This window comes from Aquila chrysaetos, chromosome 2 (genome assembly GCF_900496995.4).
Source record: "Aquila chrysaetos chrysaetos chromosome 2, bAquChr1.4, whole genome shotgun sequence".
Lineage (NCBI taxonomy): Eukaryota > Metazoa > Chordata > Aves > Accipitriformes > Accipitridae > Aquila > Aquila chrysaetos.
The window spans coordinates 77433384-77456881 of record NC_044005.1 but is presented as its reverse complement, the minus strand read 5'-3'; the positions used below and the strand labels follow the sequence as shown (position 1 = coordinate 77456881).

The 23498-nt window shown below is 35.4% G+C and overlaps 1 protein-coding gene across 1 annotated transcript in view; it reads left to right on the top strand.

Moving 5' to 3' along the window:
• The window catches only part of RIMS1 (regulating synaptic membrane exocytosis 1), a 342135-nt gene that overhangs the window by 202848 nt on the left and 115789 nt on the right, over positions 1-23498 (top strand). Inside the window, 10 exon segments of the mRNA XM_030034563.2 lie at positions 1562-1618; positions 2003-2049; positions 3209-3321; positions 4358-4488; positions 4810-4981; positions 5113-5269; positions 6510-6581; positions 13712-13865; positions 15843-15968; positions 20061-20123. Of these exon segments, the coding sequence (XP_029890423.1) occupies positions 1562-1618; positions 2003-2049; positions 3209-3321; positions 4358-4488; positions 4810-4981; positions 5113-5269; positions 6510-6581; positions 13712-13865; positions 15843-15968; positions 20061-20123 (1092 nt within the window).

The window sequence follows — 23498 nt, the reverse complement described above, 5'->3', positions numbered from 1 at the left end:
GTTCTTTCCTGTCTGATTCATAAAGTCTTGAGAAAGATCTGATTATTTTTGTCATTTACCTTTACCTGGTGAGGACTTTTATGTTGCCAGCTCTAAGTGAGGAAAATACTCTCAACTTGACCATTTTTTTTCATGATGTGGTGTCTTCATTCCAGTGTCTGTTTTTCCTCTTGTAAACTGTGTGGATCTGATTCTCATCTTGATTCATTATTAGACTTTTCTGTGTTGGTCTAATAGCACGATGGTGCCTCAGTGTAAGTATAAATCAGTTCTTGAGTGCTTATATATGTAATTTGACTTTTATTTTTAGGCTTTAGAGAAAAATCCAAACCAAATTCATTTTAGTGTCTGTCTTCACCCACCCAGGGATTATGAAACTTGACAGTGTAGGTTGCACTTCCCATGTTGAAACACTCCTTGCACATAGGAGCCTTCGTTTAGCTATCCTAAGTGTGATGTTATTACGAACAATGCTATACTGCAGATGAGAGTGTTCATATTCTAGCACAAGTTATCATTATAAACTTAATGTTGTATTGAGCAGAAAAATCAGTTTAAATATGGTAAGTAAATATTTCAGACTGCTGAGAATTGCCCTGGAAAGTCTGCCTTTGAAAGAGAGAAAATGTTAAGAGGCAGAAGTCTGCACAGCAGCCCTGCTGTGCCACAGGTCGTTAATCTGTTTATATGTTTGTAAATTACTTCTATGCCGTGTCAAGAATGCGTAAAGCAGTTATATTTCCATGAGTCTGAGGAAACCACATTACTCTCGAATTACAAAGTCAAGGCAAAGAGAAGCACGTTCTTGTTTAGTGATGTGAGATGTAAGCTGATGTGAGACATTAACGTGGAGCTGAAATAGGCTTTTTTAAAACACAGGCACCAGAAGTTTAAATTGCAGGACATGAAAAGCAAATTTAAGACTATCTGATTGGGCACTGTTACATTTCTTTTCTGACTTAACTGTCTGTTTCTTTTTCATAAGTGACTTTTATATACCTAGAAGTCTTAGTTTTATTGACTTCCAAGTCAGTAAGATAGTGGTTCACTGAACAGAGAAGTGCCTGAATACCTTTAAAATGCTCAGCTTTAGACTTAAAATCCTGTAAATGTTCTTCACAAATGTTATTGTAGTCCCAATTTTGGATTATTTTGTATAGATAAAAATATTTTCAAGTAATTCAATGAAGAACTTGGTTTCCATTTTCCTGCTCTGCTTCTGTGCTAACATTTGTACAATAACAGTTGTTTCTGTTGCTCTTGCAATGTATTTTCAATGATTGCCGAGAACAGAGGAGAGTAAGGAGCTAGCATCATCCAGATTTTGATGGAAGAGTAAATTTGTTGATGGCAAAATTTTGATAGATGTGTGTGGACTTAACCAGTTTGATTTTGCATATACCTCTATATGTGCTGGGTATGTGTATGTCGAAAAATGTCCATACCCAATTGTAATATGGTTTGATTTTATTTTTTTTTTTTAGCCTTTGAAGAAATGCATTATTCTTTTGTTTGTTTAACATTGCTAATATAATTTGCTTTTTCTTTTTATTATTATAAGACATTTTCATCAGTTTCATTCCGTGAACTCCTTGAGACGTTTATATAAAAATTACTAGTGAGTTAATCTATATCTTATTTTTTTGATTTTTCTTCCTCCCCAAAATAGTTGAACATCCGTAGCTGTACTACCTTTTGCCACCTTTCACTTCCTAAAAGCTCACTAACTTTATTCTGGTTGTAAAAATATTGTGGAATCCATCCACAATATGAACACTGTAGTGCTCATATTGTTATGTCTGCTAGTTCCTTAACTTGAAAGAAGTAGTTTGCATTAGTAAGATTTTCATGAATGCTAGTGGAAAATATGTGTTTCTTTCCTTGTAACCCATTAGAACAGAAACAGATCCATATTTCTAGAAATGTGTCACAGAAACGTATTTGTCACAGAAGAAGGTCATCTCTGTTGTTTCTAATTACTATGTGTATATTCACGTTTTAGTGATATTCCACGGATTCCCGAGACTTCTCACCCCCCGTTAGAGTCTAGTGAGTACACACCTCATTCCTTCCACTAAGCATGGTCTTGTATCCAGTACAATCATTTCAGCTATGAATTTTCTGAAAGATGAGCACTGGGAGACTGCATTGGCTCCGAGGTTTCTGTATGACAAAATTCACTGGGTTTTGGTCATGTGTGTTAAATTTGAAGCAATATAGATTCGATTAAAGCTATACAGATTTCAAATGTTAGCAGGTTTTTATTGTTTTCTTCTATATCTTGTGTTGTTAGAACCATACTGGTATACATGCTGTGGCCCAAAACAGACATTTACTTGCCCTAACATAAGAGAGAAAACAGGTATAAGGGATTATCAAAGGTCAAATGGTGTCAGAATTCCATCTCCTGCACCATCCAGCCTAAGTCCAGAGTTCTTGCTTCTCTTTTTCTTAACAAGGCAGAATTGGTTAGGTGAACTTTTTGTGTATCATGCTTCAAAAGAATGGTTTTCGTTTGAACTGTCCCATTTGAAGAGTGTCAGCTGGAGCGTGTGAGGGATACGGCTCCCAGTCTTTTCTCAGCTGAGCCTTGCCTGAGATGCAACCAGAAACCTTCCCTGGGACAGGGTCCTGTGGGGCCACCGAGTGCTGTTACACCCGTCACGAGCTCATCTCATTTGTGAGGGCTCTGCTTCGCTGGTGGAGAACTGCTGATATCCTGCAGGCGCCGGAGCATCCTCCATGCCAGACGCATGTCCTGCATACCTTACTGTGTGCCAGTTCCTTGGGAGTTAAAATTTCAGAGGCTACCAGGAGTATAATCCATACAACAGATGTGGGTTTATTCGTCAAAGATTTGAGATCATAGAATAGTTTGGGTTGGAAGGGAGAATGTGTAATTCTGTCAGAGGACAATATTTTATTTGAAACACTTGGTATGCTTTATCACTCCTATATGAGGAGCACTTTTTTATATGTTATTTGAAATAAACCAAAAAATGGCAGGTTTAATATGGGCTAAGGGTATCCAGGCAGTCTTTTTCACCATGCTATATACATCAGTTTAAAATCTTTCTGTATATTAATCCAGTTATACTGTGTATAAATACAAACTTTATGCAATTCAAAGAAAAAGCAATTCATAAGTTATCCAAATTTGCTTCAACATTTTGGATGGAAAGTTCATGTGTTTCTCATGTATTTTTAGGTTCGAGTTCTTTTGAATCTCAGAAGATGGAAAGGCCTTCTATTTCTGTTATATCTCCGACCAGCCCTGGAGCCCTACGGGATGCACCACAAGTCCTACCAGGGCAGCTTTCTGTGAGCATATTTTTTTTTTCCTAAGTTGTTAATGAAAATCTACGAAGTGCTGGTCCCTCAGCACTCCACATTCCCAGGGTCTGTTGGGAGGTCAAGAGAAAGATCTGTTGTTGGTAAAGACTAACATCTTTCCAATGTTTTTAAGACCCTCTGTACACACTCACAAACCATCACTGTAATCGCAGCAGAGGTAAAGAATTGTTGTCTTAATACAGCAGAAAGTGCAAGAATTTACATTGAGGGGAGCCCATAAAAGTGCCTTGTAACTTGTCATCCTGTACCCTGTGCACTGAAAATGGTGTCTCTTCTGTACATTCCAGTAGTCCGCAGATAAGCATAGTATCACTTTATCTTTTTTATGGGACCATTTAAAGAGCTGTATATTTGTTAAGAGTTACACTGTTCAGCAATGCATTGTAATTTATATGCACACTACATCCTGAAACTGTCTGTAATACTAATTGAAGCTGTGCTTATTAAATATACTGTGAGTACTTAGACTTTTTGAACATTCTTATATTTTTTTATATTGATCATATTAATTTCCAAGTATACAGCAGGCTCAAAAAATTCATAATGTTAGGATTCTCTTAAGAAATTATTTAGCTCTATATTGTACTTTCCATAAGAACATCTGCAAGGTGACAAATCAGAGTAGATAGATTTCAGCTATGCCTCAAGTTTAGTTGCAGTCGGGGCTTCCTATTTGAATGTAGCTTTTAAGGTGCAGAGCTAAGACATATGCTGGTTTAAATGCACTCAGATGCAAGATTATGCAGTGAGTACAATAAACAATGTAAGTATAATCAGGCACTACCATTTTATTCAGCTGTGGCAAACAGAAAAGTCTTTGGTATATACCATCATCTCTTCCATCTAACTTAATTAAATATTAGGGGATTTGAAATAACATATATCTCATTGTCTCTCGAAAAAACCAATAGTTACTTTTGCATTGGAGTTAATGTGATGCAGTGTGAAAATTTTGGGTTTTCTCCACTTTCAGTAATGTTTTCTGGTAACTTGATTCTTGTAGGTTAAACTGTGGTACGACAAAGTGGGACATCAGTTAATAGTAAATGTTCTGCAAGCAACAGATTTGCCACCAAGAGTAGATGGACGCCCCAGGAATCCCTATGTAAAAATGTATTTTCTTCCAGACAGAAGGTAGTAGAATTTCAGTCTAGAAAATTATGTTGTAATTTACCATGTATTGAATCAACTTTTAAATGAATGCTTATGAAGTAAAGAATTCCTTTTTTTATAATTTGTTGGATTAATTGTAACAAAAAATTGCACTTGAATCATGCAAGTCAGTATCAAATTAACTTTGTGGACTTTTGGATGAATGTGATCCACTGTACAGCAAATACTTTTCTCTTTAGTCATTATCAGATCAGAAAGAATGAAAACAGTAAGTGCTGATGAGTAGATGGCATTTTGTGATTTATCTCTACAAACAATTTACAACAAATATTTATGTTTCAGTGATAAGAGTAAAAGGAGGACCAAAACAGTAAAGAAAAGTCTAGAGCCAAAATGGAACCAAACTTTTCTCTACTCACATGTACATCGTAGAGATTTTAGAGAACGAATGCTTGAAATAACCGTATGGGATCAGCCAAGAGTACAAGAAGAAGAGAGTGAATTTCTTGGAGAGGTGATACATACAATCACATTTCTCCTGAGTTCATTGTTTGGTTTTCAATACATATGCATATATATTTTATATATGTGTTTGTGTGTGTGTGCCTTGAAAGTAAAATTAAAACCTGATAATTTTCCTACTAGATTCTTATAGAGCTGGAGACAGCGCTTTTAGATGATGAACCACATTGGTATAAGCTACAGACACATGATGAATCTTCACTACCTCTGCCTCAGCCATCACCTTTCATGCCAAGAAGACATGTTCATGGTGGAGAAAGCACTAGCAAAAAATTACAAAGTAGGTCTAAATTCCGTTCATCTCTTTTAAATTTTAAATTAGAAATGCTCGATATGGTGTAATGATATTTAACTTTCATATACAAGATACAAATTCCATTTCATAGTCTTTAAACATAACGAAAATGTGTGGCAGAAGAGAGATACAAATTATGACATTATGACGTAGCAGCCTTTCACCTGTGATGCATAACTTTCAAGTATGTGAAACCTGTTGGAATTAGTTTGGTCTTCACTAAAAAAAGAAAATTGTTCAAACATTTGTTTGCATAAATTTCCTTTTAAATAGAAATCTGAAGTTCATCATTATTGGATACTTCTTTTTAATAATTAAAAGCTTTTCATTTACAAAAAGAAAGTCCTTAAAGACTTAAGAGGCTTAACACTTTTCATTGTAAAGTTAGTCGTAACCTCCAATATGCTCATTATACAATCAGATGAGAAGTGTGCTTTTGCAACAAAAAGAAGTTGTATGCATGTATTTGGGAGGTACAGTTGTTTCGATGAGTCTGATTTCAGGTTTGTATGAGGCATATTAAAATAATGAATGTATTGAAATATTTTAATATTGTAGCTTCTCTGTTCATTTAAATTAATTTAAGATTTATTTAGAAATACGAAGGATGTAGGGGATTATTTTCAAGTACGTTTCCAAGCTATTTTTCTGGTTTTTTTCTTAAACATGGAAGTCATTCATTCCAGCCAATGCGTAGGAAACTGGTGCACATTCAGGAATGAATTATAAAAATGTGATATTGCTGTAATTGCTGCATGAGGATATGTATAGAGAGAGCAAATTAAAGGTTAGTTTTTATGAGAGATTTGAATTTTTCTAAAAGCTGGCAGTGCTGTTTCCTCTTCCCCTCTTTCACCATATGTTGCCACCTCTCCTTTCCTGTTCAGCAAGCTGATTCAGCTTACTCACTGAAATAGCACAAAAGTATTCTTCTTCTTTGAGTTAACTTTTTGCTGGTTTAGTGAGATAAACTATCCTAGTAGAGGATTACTGAGGACATGAGGGAAGGAGAAGGGGAAAGGAGGCTGCAGCAGCTGTAAGATGTTAAATTGGCTCAGCTGTCTTGTGAAACACCACTGTCAGTCACTGGGGTTGAGTTCTCCTCCTCTATTGTTTAGACTTAAAATCATTTTTTTAATTTCAGTAGTACGTTAAATGAACATATTTTTTACATTTTATAACACGACCAGATGTTCAGGTATTTGTTTACCTTACTGTTGTGCAGGATCTCGGCCAATCAGTGATAGTGACATCTCAGATTATGATGTTGATGATGGTATTGGAGTTGTTCCTCCAGGTGCGTGGGTGAACAGCATGGTCCTGCTTTCTTCCTCCTCTTCTTTTTTGCTTGTTTGATTTTTTTTTTTTTTTTTTTTTTTATAACATTTCGGAATATTAAGGATACTGGTTTTGGAGAGTGCATTGTGAAAAAAAACAGTTTTCCTGATTATTCCATGGTACCTGTCCTAAATCATGGTGAATTAAAAGATTTTACTATTCATTCATTGATATTTCTTTTACATATCATTCTTCATATGTGAACCACTGGATGGTTCAAACTGTTTAATTGTTTACTTCGTAATGTTCTAAGCATTATTTAAAATATAAATTAAATTCAAAAAATCATTTTAAAATAACAATTAAGATTTCAGTGTTTATTGCAAGCATTTTTTTATTTATTTTGCTTTTTGCTTGAAACTTAGATATAATGCAGTCTCCCATGGACTTTGTTGAGAATGCATGGCTGTAGATTAAGATGCATGTAGCATGGCTATATCTTTTATTGTTTTCATAAGCCTTCATGAACTGTCATTACCCTAAATGTTCATAAATATATCCTTGTAGAGACTATCGTGATTTGACTTTTAGTTCAGCATTCCTTACATACTGAAAATCTTAAGGATCATTTTGGATACCACATTTTTCTACTTCTATTTGACTGTTGCCACAAGTCAGATGAGTTTCCCAGTTGTCCCAAACTAACTGAAGAGTCACTATGTCATTGCCAGCACTAAATCAGTTTTTCTGTGGATCCTCCTGATGAAAATCACTGAATTATATCACGGTGGGATTTGGAAAACTCTCTATCTTCCTGACCTGTGTTTAAAATAATCTGACAATTTATTTATTCATTATATAACCATTCTATTCTATTAACACAATATCATTTTGATGTTTACCGAGCCAAATTTTCCTTCCTTCAATGTTGATTGAGTTCCTTCCTTACTTTAATGCATTTACCACCTGAGTTACTAAGAGGGAAATTTGTTCAGGTATGTCTAGTAATGATATTTGCTTTAATGAAGTGACTAATCTTGATATTTTTACATCAGCTAAGAGAGTGAATAGTTAAAATTAAAATAAATCATAGGTTCTAAATATTTTTTCCTGTTTATTATTTCATTTTTTTAGTTGGCAACGTAGATACGGGCATATCTGTGTAGACTTACTTACGTTTAAGATTTCAGTATACCGTGTTAAGAATTGGGGCTTTTTATCAGCTGCCAGTTCTTCAAGGCATCCATTTGCCATTTGAAATAAAATATTTTCCATCTGACAGGAAATGTTCAAAAATGTTCAGCTGAATGCATTGGACTCTATTCACTGGTCAGCACTTGAGTAACTGATTCTTACGGAAATTTCTTGGGACTGTGCAAGCTCAGCTGTGCCTTTGAAGAATGCATGGGTCCAAAGTTTCTCATTGATCACTGTAGAAAATTGCAAGATTTAACCTGTAGCAACAGGATTTACAATGAGTTGAGAGTCTCTAAACTGAAACTTGAACGGCCTGGTGGGGAAACTCCTTCTGGACTGACCAAGCACAAATGTGTCTATTTTGAGTGTAATGGATACATTTGTTTGGCAATTCTAAGTGGAGTCCATCTGTTTGTGATTCCTATGCGAAGTGGAGACATGTAAGTGGGGGGGGGGTGTTTGCACGTGCAACCTGAATTCTTAAATGGGGGTTAGACTTTAGGCACACAGGGGCAAAGAAAATTTCAGTCATCAGCCACGAATGTGTGACAGCCTAGACAGCATATGAAAATGTGTTTTGCAGTGAGAGCTGGAAAAGGTTGCCAGTCCCACCATCTACTGAGTTGCTCGACAGTCTTAGGACAGATTCACAAATGTGCCTGGAGACCAAGTTCAGATACGAATTTCTACCCTCCTTTCCAACCTTCCTTACTTATCCCATTGCTAAGTCTTCTAAGACTTTGGACTGCTACCTTAATTTGCACTGAATGAATAGTACAACATCTTCTCCATCTAACAGTCTCCTCTGTTAAAACTAAGTTGCATGCAAGTTTCTTGTTGTGCTGCAGGGTCTTTACCCCTTCCCTCCTCCTGCCCCCCAACACCATGAACCTCACCAGAGTGCAGTGCAGCTCCTCTGGTCCAGATTTCCCACACATTCTCTTGCAAGGTGTGCGTGTGGGAGGGAGCAACCAAGATCCCTGTTTCCCCATAATGTAGGCTGATGATGCAGCTCAGGTGCACTCTTAGACCGTTTTGGCATAACCTCTATTGGCTTCAATAGATTAGTCTAGGATTAAGATATTCCTTCGCAACAGAAGTAAAACTATCAAAACTGAGTTTACAACATGCGATCCAAAAGAAAATGTTTCTCTTTAAAGCCCCTTTACCACTTACTAGCCAGTCTTACGCACCGTGGCGCTTATATATGATAAATCAGCTTTGTCTTTATTAAAGGTATATTCTTACAATTGTTAATTTATTCTTATTCTTGAAATATTCAGAAGAGAAGGAAGTTATTTTGCCGCCTTAATATCTCAAGATTTTCACAAAGATTATTGCTCATTTTCTAAAAAACAGACACGTAACTGCAAAATGTAGAAGCACAAAAGTTCACTTGGTCACCACCATAAGCTAAAAAAGGAATGGTGAAAATATTTTGGCTAATTTAACTAAGAGTGGAAATCCTTAAAACTATAATTTCAAATGTTTTACCAATTTTTAAGGCAAATGCAATATTAGCAGTTAGTAATAACAGAGAAAACTACTTTCCTAGAGGTTTTGGCAGCTGCAAAGAATCACTGCTTGTCAATGAAAGTAAACACTCCTACATCAAAAATAATGACACTTTGATGACTTCAAGAATATTTTAAGAAAAGTATTTTTCCCTTGTCATATCACAAATGTGTCTTATCTTTCATATAATTGTACTGTTCTCATTTATTATTATTATCTTGCAGTGATATATATAATTTTTTTAAAATCAGCTCATAGAACTGATCATAAAAGGCATTTATATCAACACCTGAAAGTAACTTTAATTTGAAGCTCAGCTTTAACAGAATTGATTTTTGACAGGGTTTTGTGGTACACCCACATCTGTTTACCTGAAGAAAATGTTATTTTAAATCTCTTAGCCTCTCCTCGTATGAGAGATGCTGCAGTCTCTTAATTATCTTTGTGCTCCTGAGCTGGACTCACACCCATAACTCCATGTCTCTCTCGTACTGGGGAGCCCAGTACTCCAGCTGTGGCCTCATTAATGCTAAGTATATAGGAAGGGTCAGTAAAGGATCACTAAAGGATTTAATAAAAACCAGACATGTTTTGAGGTCTTTTTAACCAAAACTTCAGTAACTTCCTTAATTAAAGAGAAAAAAAGCTGATACACAGTTGGCAATATCCCAGTAACTTTCTTAATTAAAAAGAAAAAAAAAAAGCTGATATACAGTTGGCAATATCCCAAAGGGTATTTTTAATGAGCTGTATTGCTTATGCTATGGGTAACTCTTCAGAACAATTTATTTTTCTATCACATACAATTTGTATAAATGGTTGCATTGTACTTACTTTCCTCCTGTAGCAGCAGGGTGACATCAACACAACACCTTGTCATTGTCTGTATTGTCTTTAAAAAAAAAACAACCCAACATTCTGGTATCAATCATTTGCTAGAACCATTTTCATCATTCATCCAGCTTCCATTTCATGTCACACCTGACAGTTTCCCATGAGCAACTGAGAAACTTCTGCATAAACTACCATAAGCTTGATTGCTGCTATCATGCTGGTCCATGCAAACAATTTCTCTGCTCACTCTGGAGAGCACAGAGCCTTTGTATTTTGAGGATATGAGGAAATGTTACTGTTGCTGTCACTGTCATGGTCACTATGGAAGTGTGGATGCAATTTGACCAACTTGACAATACTTGACTTAATACTTAGGATAAATGTGAATTACTGTTGCTCCGTCTGTTCTGTAAGCTTTCTGTAAACACAGTGCACAAGTTTCAGATATTGTTCCCTGGATAGCTTGGCTATGTAGAATATATAGAATAAAATCATCTTTCTGTACGAGATTTTTAAGTGTACAGGATAATCCTAGGTGTATTTTTTTAGGCAGACTACAGATACTCACTCTAGAAATATATATTAAACTGAAATGTATATTTATTTTTTTTATATTTAAATTATATGTATTTCAGTACAGTTGCCTAAAGCTTGGAAAGAAGTTTTGGATTTCTTTGATTTTAGTGTTAAGTAAATATAAACTAATATTCCTTCTGATAGAGGTGACAGGATTTTATCTAAAACAAGCTTGTTTGGAAAATGAAATATCTTTTAGCACATACAGCTTAGATTTAGCTATCCTGGGAAACAGAACACAACCACCTTTTGTCATGTGTAGTCTTTTTTCTTCCTCTGACAAAACCCCTGACATTTTCTGCAGCAACCTTAGTACATGAGATGAGGGAGTCTCCATTGAAGGCCTGAGGGAGTCCCTTTTTTGCTTCAAAATTTGCACCCAGTCCTTGTCCTGAGATCAGGGCGATCCTCATGTTTCTAATTTTATTACACAACTCTGAAACACTTTTTTGGCAGGTAAGGTACTCCAGCATCAGAGTACCTAAAAAGCTGTGAAACATTGGAGTCGTCCTTTGTTAAAAGGTTGATAAACCTGGGTAGATAATTTCATGCATGCCATCAACTTTTACAGGCCCATTTTGCAGTCAGTACTCAGTGCGGCTTCGCTATTAAAAGTGCTCTTTAAGTGGCAATCATTTGCTGGTTTTGTAGCTTCTAGTGAGCTCTCTTTAGTAGCTACAAGTGAGCTCTCCCAAAAGTTTTTTCTCCATGTTTTCCTGGTTTTCAAGTAATAGCTCCCACCCTCCCCAAACCTGAGCAATATCACATTTTAAATATGAAAGTACATTCATTATTTTTATTTGACATGACTAACCCAGTGTTGTTTGAGGACAGCGCACATGTGCACTCAACATTATTGTGCCTGGCGTTTGTTTCTCAGCTACGTGATACGTTCTTCTTATGAGTGCTTTTCTTTGGGCCCAGTCCTACCCTCTAATCTAAAATCTATCAGTACTCACAGTGCTTCTTGGTTCCCTGATTTATTAACCTCATCCCACCCCTCTGCTTCAAGAAATGGAAGAAAAAAACCTATTTCCCATGTTCTCACACCAGCTGCTATACTATGAAGTAGAAGACGAGGAAGTTGGACAAAATGATAGCAGAACTCGCAAAAGTCTTTCTGCATGTGTTTTCTAGCTGACAGTAACCAGAAAGTCTGTAGTAAAACTGTCTTAATCATCTTTTTGTCAACATTGTCTCCTTCCTATCTGCCTTCCCTATCATATTTGTAGTGGTAAATATATTAAAGACAGGAACTTATTGAAGCCAGTCTTTTTTTATTTACTGAAGTTGCTGGAAAGCTGGTACAAGGCTGAAAGCTACTGTAGGATACTACAGCACATAGGTGCTCTGCTGTTATCTTTGGATAACCTGCTAGTTTGTTCGGTACTGTATGAAAGGTGGACACATATCTGGAGGCTGTGATATTATAAGCTGTATAATCAGGGGAAACAGTCTTAGAGTTCCTTGGATGATAAAATGCATCATCTAGTAAGTCCCATTTCTCACTTTTGTGTTACTGAGATGAATCTGTTCTATGGTGGAAGATATTATTATTTTAGGATTACTTATCACTGTTTTAACGAAGTGTTGTCCTCCAGGTCTAATAATGACATAATGCATTCAAATAAGTTACATGTTCATTAGAATACACTGGTAAACTGATGCACAGTTTGGGAAAAAAGCATGAATGCTTCCTTGATGTTTGTGATCAGGGTTCAGACTTGCAGCTAAACAGGTTATCAAGTGTCATTGAATACATGACCAAGACTAACACAGACTGTATACGGGCTACACTTTTAAGAGGGCTATAACAATTTGATAGACGATCAGAGGAGAACTACAAGAATTATACAAATTATACAAAAGATGAAAAATACCCAAACTTGAAACTCTATCACAAGATCCTTAAGAAGTGCAACTTCTTTAATTTATCCAATTGATGACTGAGTGACTAAATCATAGTCTTTTCCTGCGTGGAAAGAAGATTTCTGATACAGGCTGTTTTTTTAGCTGAACAAAATAACACATTACAGGAACTCAATGCTAGACAAATTCAGAGAAGCAGCAAAATTATTATTTTGGAACCTAAACAATAATTTGTGAAGTCATTAAGGGATGACCCTTTCTGTCATTAAGGGATTTTTCTGTCAAGGGCTTCTTGTAATCTAATTTAAATGTCTAGAATTGAGCAATTGAAGCCTGAACAAATCTCCTTAGGGTCTTTTGGAAAGGTAACAGGCACCTTTTGAAAGCTGTTCATCTTATTGAGCTTCACTGTCTGTTTTAGGATGGAATTCAAAGTGTATAACAAGGCAAACAGTGTGCTACATGGAAAAAGGCACAGGAATATCAGCACTTTAAATGTACTAACAATCTGCTGACTTTTTTTTTTTTTTTTTAAATCCTATGTAAAAATGAACTACGAGGAACCTTGCAGCTTATTCATAGTATTCAGAAAAAATGTTCCGCAGAGTATGCAACACCCAATGTTCTATACAATATACTCTAAATGGTCATAATTTTTGAAAGTAGGTGGCTTTGGCCAAGTTCAGTAGGAGATCATCTTTGTATTTAACTGAAACAAGAGTCAGAAGGATGCTTTATATATGAGCAGTCCTGGGTGAGTCTGTGCTGTTGTACACAAGCATGCCATTTGTTAGATGAGGTAAACCTACATTGCTTGGATTCCTTTCAAATACTTGCTACCGTATGACAATTTTGAAATACAATTTACTCTGGGTACTCTTCCCCAAGTCAGAAACCTATTTCAGTCCTCTCGTCTACATCTTCAGTACATAATGAAAATCATTTCAGTTTCTCTGTGTCTGTACATGTAGACATTTAAAGGTAATGCTAGTAATTTATCCTGGCTGCATGATACGTCGAGATGCACAACAGCTGAATGACGACTTGAAAGTTGTGTAAGCGTTTAGATGTGTGTTCCTGGAAGGACTAACCATCTGAATTCTTTCCAAACCCAGACTTTTATTCTCTAATTTCCTTTTGTTGCCCTCTTGCCAGTAGGTTATAGATCTAGTACTAGAGAAAGCAAATCTACAACGCTAACTGTGCCAGAACAGCAAAGAACAACACATCATCGTTCACGATCTGTATCTCCTCACCGTGGCGACGATCAGGGCAGGACCCGTTCACGTTTACCAAATGTGCCATTACAGAGGTAGGCATCACAAGTTAGTGAAACACTGGGTGATTTCAAGTTTCTGGAATCTGTCATTATTAACTTTTCTCTTGTTCAGCAGTTTTTAACAATTATAAAACTTGTTTTGTATCTGAATTTAGTAGTGCAGTATTTGAACTTGCTGTATGCTTTTATTAATCATTCAAGAGCGCTCATGGGCTGAATTGTAACTTTGTAATGCTTACCACTTCTTACTGATATTTTCTCTGTGATTCATCATCTGCGTACCATAACTAAAACGTAGGTTTGGAAATGTTTTTTCAGTCAGAGTCTGAATCTTTTATGGAGCCACTTAGGTATATTTGTAGGATAATAAATAGTGGCATGTACAAATTGTGTAATAACTATGAATTAAATTAATTTTGAAGTAACAGCAAGCTGAAATTACCAATTGTGTTTAATGGAAGAAGTAAAAAATACTTTACAGAATCAGATAGTGATTTATAAACCTCTATTTTCTGCATTTACTGCTTTTAATAGACAACCTATTAAAAGGAGAATCCTTTTTGAGCTTTTCATTTGCACGCTTTATGCTTTTTTTGAATAGTGCCATACAGACTAAGCACAAAACTTGACCCACTTGATTTTGCTTGTTTTATTGTGCAGGGCAATAAGCTTCTCTTGCAACCTCTCATGAAACCCTAAAAATTAGCCAGTTTTTACCAGTTTTCCTGTCCTACATTTTTTAGGAAGCTTTAGTCTTCAATTACTGCAAGAGCTTGAAGTGTTGTACTAGCAACATTATTGCCCACTGGCCATGGTAGTTTACTGAAAATCTACGCTTCTTAGCTGAGTTTTGTGTACAAAATTCTGTGCTACAGTACTGCCCTTATCAATCGTTTGGTGTCTCTTTTTTGGAGTTCCATCAATGGTCATTTAATACCAGACATCTGTGATGTGTTAAACTGATGGTATATTCTGGAAAACCAGCTTCTCCTCCCAGTTGAGAATCCTGATGATCTTGCTTCTTCCTTTCCATCCTCCGTGCCATATATACTGTTCTTGTGTGTTGAAATTTTGTGTGGTGCTTAAGTCCCTGCACGCATCCCCCTGTTACCTGAGTTCTTACAGATGAAGCTATTTCACTACCCACCAAATCACTTGCTGTTGCATTTCTCAGTAATGCATTCTTAACAGATAGAAGAGTATGGCTGTACATAAACCAGACTGTGGCACTGACTCTTTTTTTTAATAGTAGAGAGAATGAGAGCTCCTCATTCTGCTTTTGCAAACAATTATATGTGCTCTTGTTGACTCTTTCTATCTACAAGCATGATGCGCAAATGAAATATTTCATAGTCAATCCCACCCATACTTTCATTTTATACTTTGAAAAACTAATGCGTCTTGTTCCAATGGCAGTTACTAAACTAAAGGAAGAATCTGCCCTTCAGATAGTAGTTTCTTTTCTTGTTCTTTTCCATGTGAAGAGAGCTTTAAATTACTGTCGTGGGGGTCAGAGTTTACCTGCATTTATACAGAATCATACCCCTTTTGTGTAACACTTAAAGATTTTATCAATCTGCTGTAAGTTCCCATATCCTATCCTGGATTTTCTTAAAGAAAACTTGGAGATACCTGCAAAAAGTTGACAGCCCCAGATCAGCCCTTTAGAAATCTGACTGTGAATCTACAAACGCATAGAACTTAATTTCATGTGAAGTGTTATCAGTTCTTATGTTATCTCAGTTATTCTTTAAGTACAGGCTTTGAAAATGCCATTACTGAATCCATCAGGGTACACAGAAACAGGCATGTACTTCTAAATACGGTAGAAGTGGATGCTTTCTATGCTCAGAGGTGGTTTTTTTTAATCTTAGGAGCTGATATTTTTCTAGAAGTTGTATATTAACAATTTAATGATTAAAAACTTCCTTCAAGCAACTTGTACTGTAAGCCATTAAGCTGTATTATTTATGAGAAAACAAGATTATCATACATATTTCTGCCTTTCAGGAGTTTAGATGAAATTCATCAAATGAGAAGATCACGTTCTCCAACTAGACACCATGATGCCTCCAGAACTCCAGTTGATTACAGATCCAGAGACATGGATAGTCAGTATTTGTCTGATCAAGAAAGGTACATCGTCAGCCTGAACTTGGAAAAAATTTTAGAAATGTCTTTGCCGGTTTGCCTAATTTTCAAGGGTGCAGTAGAAACATGACTGATAGTAATGGGAAAGGGAGAGAAATCACCCTAACTGACAAATCTAGTGTCATGGTTAAATTATCTATATCTCTTCTTTGGTAAAACTGTGCACTGGGTTGACAGTAATAGCAGGTGTCTAGACTAATGGTTCTTGGGTGTTTGTCCTAGAGTATTCTGCTGTTTGTTTCATGAATGAAGCCCAGAGATTTTAGCTAGAAAACCATAAATCTGGACATATGTCCTAGCTCTTCTTGTAACTCAGAATTTATCTGTTTTGGTAGCCAGCAAGATACCAGGTATACGTTCCTACTAGCTGGGAGTTGCATATGCTATGATTTGCATTCCTGTGCTTATAGATTTTGGACATCTATGTATGAAGTCTCACAGCATCTTATGTAACATTCTGGTGAACTTGGTACAGTACCCAAGCATAGCAAGGATAGTTGCGGTGCTTGTAATTAGCAAAAATCTCCAAACTTAGATGCGTGACATGTACACGTGTCTCCCTGGAATACATGCAGTGGCTACACTCCTCAGAGAATGCTTGGTCTCTCTTAGTAGACATTGTTTTCAGGTATCTAGGAATATATTCTAATATAATGGAAGAAAATGAGAATTTCTGTTTAGTTTATAGCTAAAAAAAGTTTAAAAAGGTATTTCAGTTCAGTATTTGGGAAACATAATGATGACAGTCACATAGATTATCAATGTTTGTGGGTTGTTTACTTCAAAAAAAATCATATAGCTAAACTGTAATGGCAAATGTTTACTATTCGTATAAGATCAATTATCCTAGTAATGCCTTTGGATTTTTTTTTTTGCAGTAAGTTACTATTTTTTATGACTAAAGACAACAAAACTTTTCCAAATGATCCAGTAAATTCAATACAGAACATACACTTCATAGTGATGTGAAAACGTGTAAAGAATAAATCATAAAAATCTCTGGAACTCTTTGTCCAGTTTTGAAGCAACATAGAAATTGAATAACAGATGGCTTTTGCAGTTAAATTAGTTCAGTTTTGTATATGATCTTGCCTGTTTTGCTTTTTGAATGTGATAACATACATACAGGAATTAATGAGTTATTCAGAACATTTTCAAATTCAACTTTATAGGCAAGAAGTATGTACAGAATTGTCTAAGTTGGATTGTTGTACTGAATTTCCTTTCAGAGGTGAATTGAAATGCTTTTTAAATGTAGTAGTCAGATTTATAGTTAAGCTAATCTAAATAATTTCCACTTGTTGCAAATGTTTCATGTTATTATTTATTGTAAGTAGTGATATATTAAAAAGACTCCTGAGGGTATTTATTGGATAGATTTGTTATTCAGCAGATCTGAAGAGGTAGAGACATTAAAAAGTAGCTTTTGTCAGTAGAAAAAAAATATAAACAGTTAACTGTCTAGAAAATTTTCTTCCAGTAAAGCCTCAAACCGTGACATAAATGATGATATATGCATGGGTTATGCTTGGAGAGCAGGGCTTGCATTGAGGCTTTCTTGGACATGAGACCAGAGCCACAGCAGCAATGGGCTGGTGGATTTGTTCAGAGGCGTAAGATGCAGTTTTCAGCTCTTTTCAATGTTCAGAAAACGCTTTTCAGAAGTTTAAAGATCAGACGTGATGGATGTACATGGCTTATTTGCAGGATTTAAAGATGAGTCCATGTACTTACTCTCCTTGAGTAATAATCTTGTCTGCAGTGGTCTCCTTTTTCCTGTTTTCATCTTTTCCCCAGATTTCTTCGGTTGTGGAGACTGTTTAACCCTTGCAGGTTTCACTGTCTTTCATTGCATAAGAGCAGCATCATAGGGAAGATCAAAACCAGCTTTTGTTGAGGAAGATTCTCTGTTGCGTCCAAGGATTTAAAAACCCAATCTTTATTCAGTGTTATGTATTAGTATCAATAGTAGTATAAGTATTATGTGTTGTTCATTTACTGAACCCCTCATCTAAACAAGTACATTCATGTAGATACCTAACAAAAACCTGGTTTGAAAGGTGAGTAATTACCTGATAGTTACATGGCAGAAATTACAGTTGCTGATTACTTTTGATCATTTTCTCAATGATCTGTTATTGGTCCCAAATTAATATTGAATATTCTGAATAGATCTTTGTAAAAGTAGTTAGTATAGTCTCTTACTAAAGCATCTGGTATGATAAATTTCCAGTGGAAGTGATTTGTCCACTTTACCTTTTTTTATTTATATTTATATACATATATACACGTGTGTGTGTGTGTGTATACATATATACATCTGTTAGGAAAAGCTTTTTATTAGGAAATCTAGCTAAGCAGTATATTTTGCTCTGAATTTAGGATCATCATCCAATTTTCAAGGGCATGGCCCTCTTCATTTTTATTTTTTTTTTAGTGTTTCTTTTATTCCTAAATAAATATTTTAATGTGAGTACTAAAATACTCACATTAGATAACACTTGTTTTAGAACAACAATCTTTATTTTAAATGTCTCCAAACCAGACTTAATTTATTATAGAATTGTGAGTATTATCAGTAATCTACTGTGATGGATTCTTTTGCTTTGTTTTTTTAACTTGAAGATTTCTGGTGCATTTGCTATTTTATATCCCTTTTCTGGATGAATTTTATATTACTGTTTGCCATGGGCCAATTACAATAGATACTCTTTGGCTTAGCAAACGTAGAGTAAATATTAAGGAAGTACCCTGTGATTTAAAATGGACTTTGCAACTACTTCGCAACTCTTTAAGAAAATGGTAACTGTTTTCCTGAAGTGCATTTTTATTTGTAATTGGGAAAGGTGCGTATAAATTCTGTCAGTTCTCTGAGCTTATGAATGGAAATTTTATTTAAAAAACAAACAAACAAACAACAGTTCAATTTTAATACATTTTGTTGCATCAAATCAGGCTAGTGGTTCCAGATGCAAAGTTAAATCTCACATGTGACTCGCAAGCTGTTATTTCAAGCTGCCCAGTTTAGAATTTTAGATAAATATTACCTATATTGCATCAATTAAATGAGTCATTTTATAATGGCATGAAGCACAAAGCACATTGAACAACTGCTGCTTTTTCTATTTTATAATCTTTTCTCTCTTTGTCACCATAGTAATTCATATTATTCCCTGCTTCTTTTAAAATAGCATGTTTCCATGAAGTTTACCTTTAATTTCATATTTACAATAATTAGGAGGTTTGGAGCTCGGTCGTTCTGATTCTGTTGAATTGCATAAAACTACACAATTAATTCAAGGGATATTTCATATCATAGTCATATTTACCATAGGCATAAATATGTATTAATTTTACCATCTTGCTGGCTGTGTTTGGTTACAGTAAATAAAAAATAGAATAGACGGCTAATTTTCTCAATTGGAAACAGCAAGAAACAAAAAAAGTCTGATGACTGATTAGCAATTTTTTTGTTTCTTTAGGAGTGCATTACAAAATACTGTCAATAGCTATAAGTCAGATTCTATATTTGGCCAAATGTAATATTTCCAGTGAACATATATTTTTGTTTTTCCCAAAAGGGTGACCGGTTACTCTTCTCATAAACTGATCTGCAGTAAATTAGTAGTAAACCCTCCCTGTTTTTTCATCTATGATTTTGTGGCTTAGGAAGAAAAAAAAAAACCCACAAAACAAACAACAAGCATAATTCTTTTTTTTCTAAAGTATTTCTTCTTTAATTAGTTCACAGGAAAGGAGTTTATTAGAGAAATGTAGCTGTCTTATGGATACCTTTTGTCATGAAGAGCTCTGAAACAGTACTTCTGAATTTTAAAAGGAGAAATCCCACAAAAATAGGTGCCACGCTAAAAGGAATTTGCTGAACATGTAGTTATCACAGGCATTTTTTGGCTCATATCTGAGAAGTGCAGTCTGGGTTTGAACATTATCAGACTATCTGGGTGGAAGCTTCTTGTTTCTTTTTATGTTTTCATTTGCATATCATTGGCATAACCCATGTCATCTAATGCTTCATAATTATATCTGTTTCACTCACCACCCATCCTGTCTGTGCAGTGAGCTTCTTATGCTGCCCAGAGCAAAACGAGGAAGAAGTGCAGAGTGCCTACATACCATCAGGTAACTACAGGAATTTGGTAATCATGAACACATCTGGTTAGTTGTCTATACTTTGTGTGCCCAACTTTTTTCCATAGTGGTATTAGTCCCAGTAAGTAAAGAACTTCCCAGTACATTGTGATCCAGGTGTCAGTTTTTCTTTTTTGTTTGTTTTAATTCAGATTGAGATGTGTATATATGTTTGTGAACTTCAGTAGTAAGGATTAAAGCTGTTGAAGAAATTCTGATTTTGCAGTTATATTTTGTGGTAGATTTTCTGTCTAGTCACAGAAGTCCTGATCTCCCAATGCATGACAGTGTTGTTATAATTTCAAACATTCCTTTTTAGTTGTTTTTGTGTTTTCTTTTATTTGCATTTTTATGTTTATGTTACAGCCACTCAAAAGCCAACAATCTTTACTTGTTGTGACACCTAATCTCATGCTGATCTTGGTCACTTGTAGGGGAAAGAACAGTGATTAACAAGGGCTCACTGGGAACTCCAGATTTGAGGAGTCTCGTATTACTTGGTCGTGCATCTACAAATTGTGCTATAAATTAGATCCAGGCATAAACTTTGTAGTTTGGGCTCATCTTCAATCTTCATTAATCTCTCGTTCCAAAGCGTGGAGCTCCCTGTCTCAACTCTTCCGAATGTTGTGCAACTAAATGGGACTGAAATATCTTTATCTAACAAATCTAATTCTGCCCCTCCCTGCCTTTTTTTTCCACTGCATCTGTTAACCTTGTTAAAAATACATGTCAGATTGCGTAGAAAATCTTCCATTTAGAATTGGTAAAAATGTAGGTTGAAGTTGAAGTAGTTAACCAGTCAACTACTTCAACCAAGTAGTTAACCATTTTTCTGTTTGGGATCTGGGTGCTGCTAAAAGTTTTACGTCAGTGCTATATGTTTAAAACCATCAAACTTTTAAATCCATGTTGTCTAATGTACTTACTCATTTACTTGGTGTAGGATTTTCCCATACAGAGTAGTTTGGTTTTTTTAATATGCCTTGGGTTGCTTTAATTCTCTTCATCGAATTTGAAACAGCATCGAAGATGCTGTGATAGCGTCCTATTATAAGGCACAGTAGTATAAAGGTAAAATAATAATAAATATGAAAACTTTCCAAAAAATCTGTGCATCAGAGAAGCTGTTAATTTAAAAATTAAGTTTTTATTATCAGTAGAAAGAGTTTCATTCTCATACTTTATCTAAAAAAGCCTTTTCCTCAACATTTTAGGTTTTAAAAGTTAATAATTTATTTCACTGCCTGTTATTTTATGTCCTTTTATTGTCATGCAATAGCAATTTTTCCTGCCTCCTTCCTATGGCCTTTCTCTTTTTGCTGTATCTTCTATAGCTTCACCCCCTTCCTTGTCCCCAGCTCTGTGCTTTTTCCTTTCCCTCTTAAAGATGATAATTTTCATTAGTATTCTTCAATGAAAATGCTTAAATTCTCACTTAATTCACAAAGTAAATATTGTATTATGAACTTTTGATGCACTTAGCCCAGCCACAATAGATTTCCAATAGTTTTACAAATATGCTAACCAGTCAGGCCAGCTAACCAGCTAAAAATTGTGCATGGGCAGCAATGGAGTTAAGTAAGTGCTACGCTGAATTCAGAGAGTACAGCCTTGTCTTGCCTTTTTCCTTATTCTAATTATTGCTGTTACTTTTCTTGATCATAAAAAAGTAACAAATTCACCCCTTTAAAGTAACAGTAATGATATACTATAGAACAGAATGGTAATTTTAATAATGTATTGAAGGTGAATATAAGGGCAATAGAAGACAATAGATTGATTTTTTTAAATTTAACTCTGAGGCTTATACAGCCTAATCCAAGTTTGAATAATACCCAGAAAATTGCCAATATCCATCCTTGACTTAATAGTCTCAAAAACTGCTTCAACAAAAATTTGTTCTGTGCATTGGTTGCCATATTTTGTCCTTTCTCATTTGTAGTGGCCTGACATTTATTAATGTTAGAAACATTATAAAGCTTTATCCTTGTTTTCTAGAGAGCTTCCTGAATAATTGAGACAGCTTCAGCTTAAAATGGGAAAGAAATGTTAAGGCTCTAATGTTAAATGAAAGAAATACTAATATGAGATAGTCCAAGCTACAAAGTTAAGATACATGTTTAGTTTAATACACCAGTTTAGAATGATACTAGTCCTGGTTGTCCATCCTGTCCATCTGTATGCAATTATTGACTAACAGCAGAAATGCTGGAAGGACATGTGTACCTATGCCATAGACCATGGCTTGTCACATTCCATGTCTTAGGTCACACCCACTTTGCTACTATCTGCTAATATGCCAGGATTGATCTGATGGACAACCATTCCTTTATTCCAACTTTGCAAAGTCACAGTGACCTCTGCTAGAGATGTCAGCAGTGATGACCCCTAAACCTGTACAAGAAGGGTCAAAGCTCCTCTGTGAAATCCCTCAGGGTTTTACAAACACTGGGGTTTCCAGGCAGAGAGTTGTTTCATCTGTCTGTGACACAGCTGGGTTTGTAATGTTGATCTGCTGTGCCTAGGTCCAAGCCTCAACAGGAATCAAAATGTTCAAAACCCTCAAGGCTGCTGGTCCTTCTGCTAATAGCACTGCAGCTGTGTCCTGGTAGGGTATGTGGAAAATTGTTAGGACTTGGTTATTAACCCTTAACCATTAAATGGCCATGATTCCCACTCAGAGGCCAATGTCTGCCTTTAAATTTCTCCCTTATTCATTGGGTAGAGCTGGATAATAAAGTAAACATTTCCTGTTCTAAAATCTCATGTACTGTAAGTGATATTAGACAGTTGTCATGTAACATCTCAGAGTGCTGCTGTGCTGGCTGATACAGTAGATCTCCTAGGTTTTTTAATTAGCTTATTATTAATAGCATTTACTTACTGTTAAATATTGAAGCTAATAAACCACTTCCAAAAGACTTCCATATTCAAAAATGCCAGATGCTAATACATCTATAATTAAGGTTGTGATACTATATTTCACTGTTTCAGCAAGCTTTTCATGCTTGGCTACTGAAGAGGTTAAAGTCTCTGTAGGCTTAAGTAAGGCATCGCTAAGAGGAATAAAGACCAAGTTTCATATCAACCTAATTCTTTACAACAGCTTGTATATTTTAATTAAAAACCTCTATAAATGGAATTTAGATTACTTCAATTACAAGGAAAAAAATCTGAGCTGACTAGTATCGTCATGAGTTCACAGACTGCATTAACAAAAGTGTAAATACAAAAATTTGTCCCCCAGATAGCTGTCACAGTAGTTGAGAAAAACATATATTGAGGAATCTACTCATACAGCTATTAAATGTAGTAGAGTATTATGCATTTATTTTACATTTTGGTCAGTCTTGGCTTACCTTT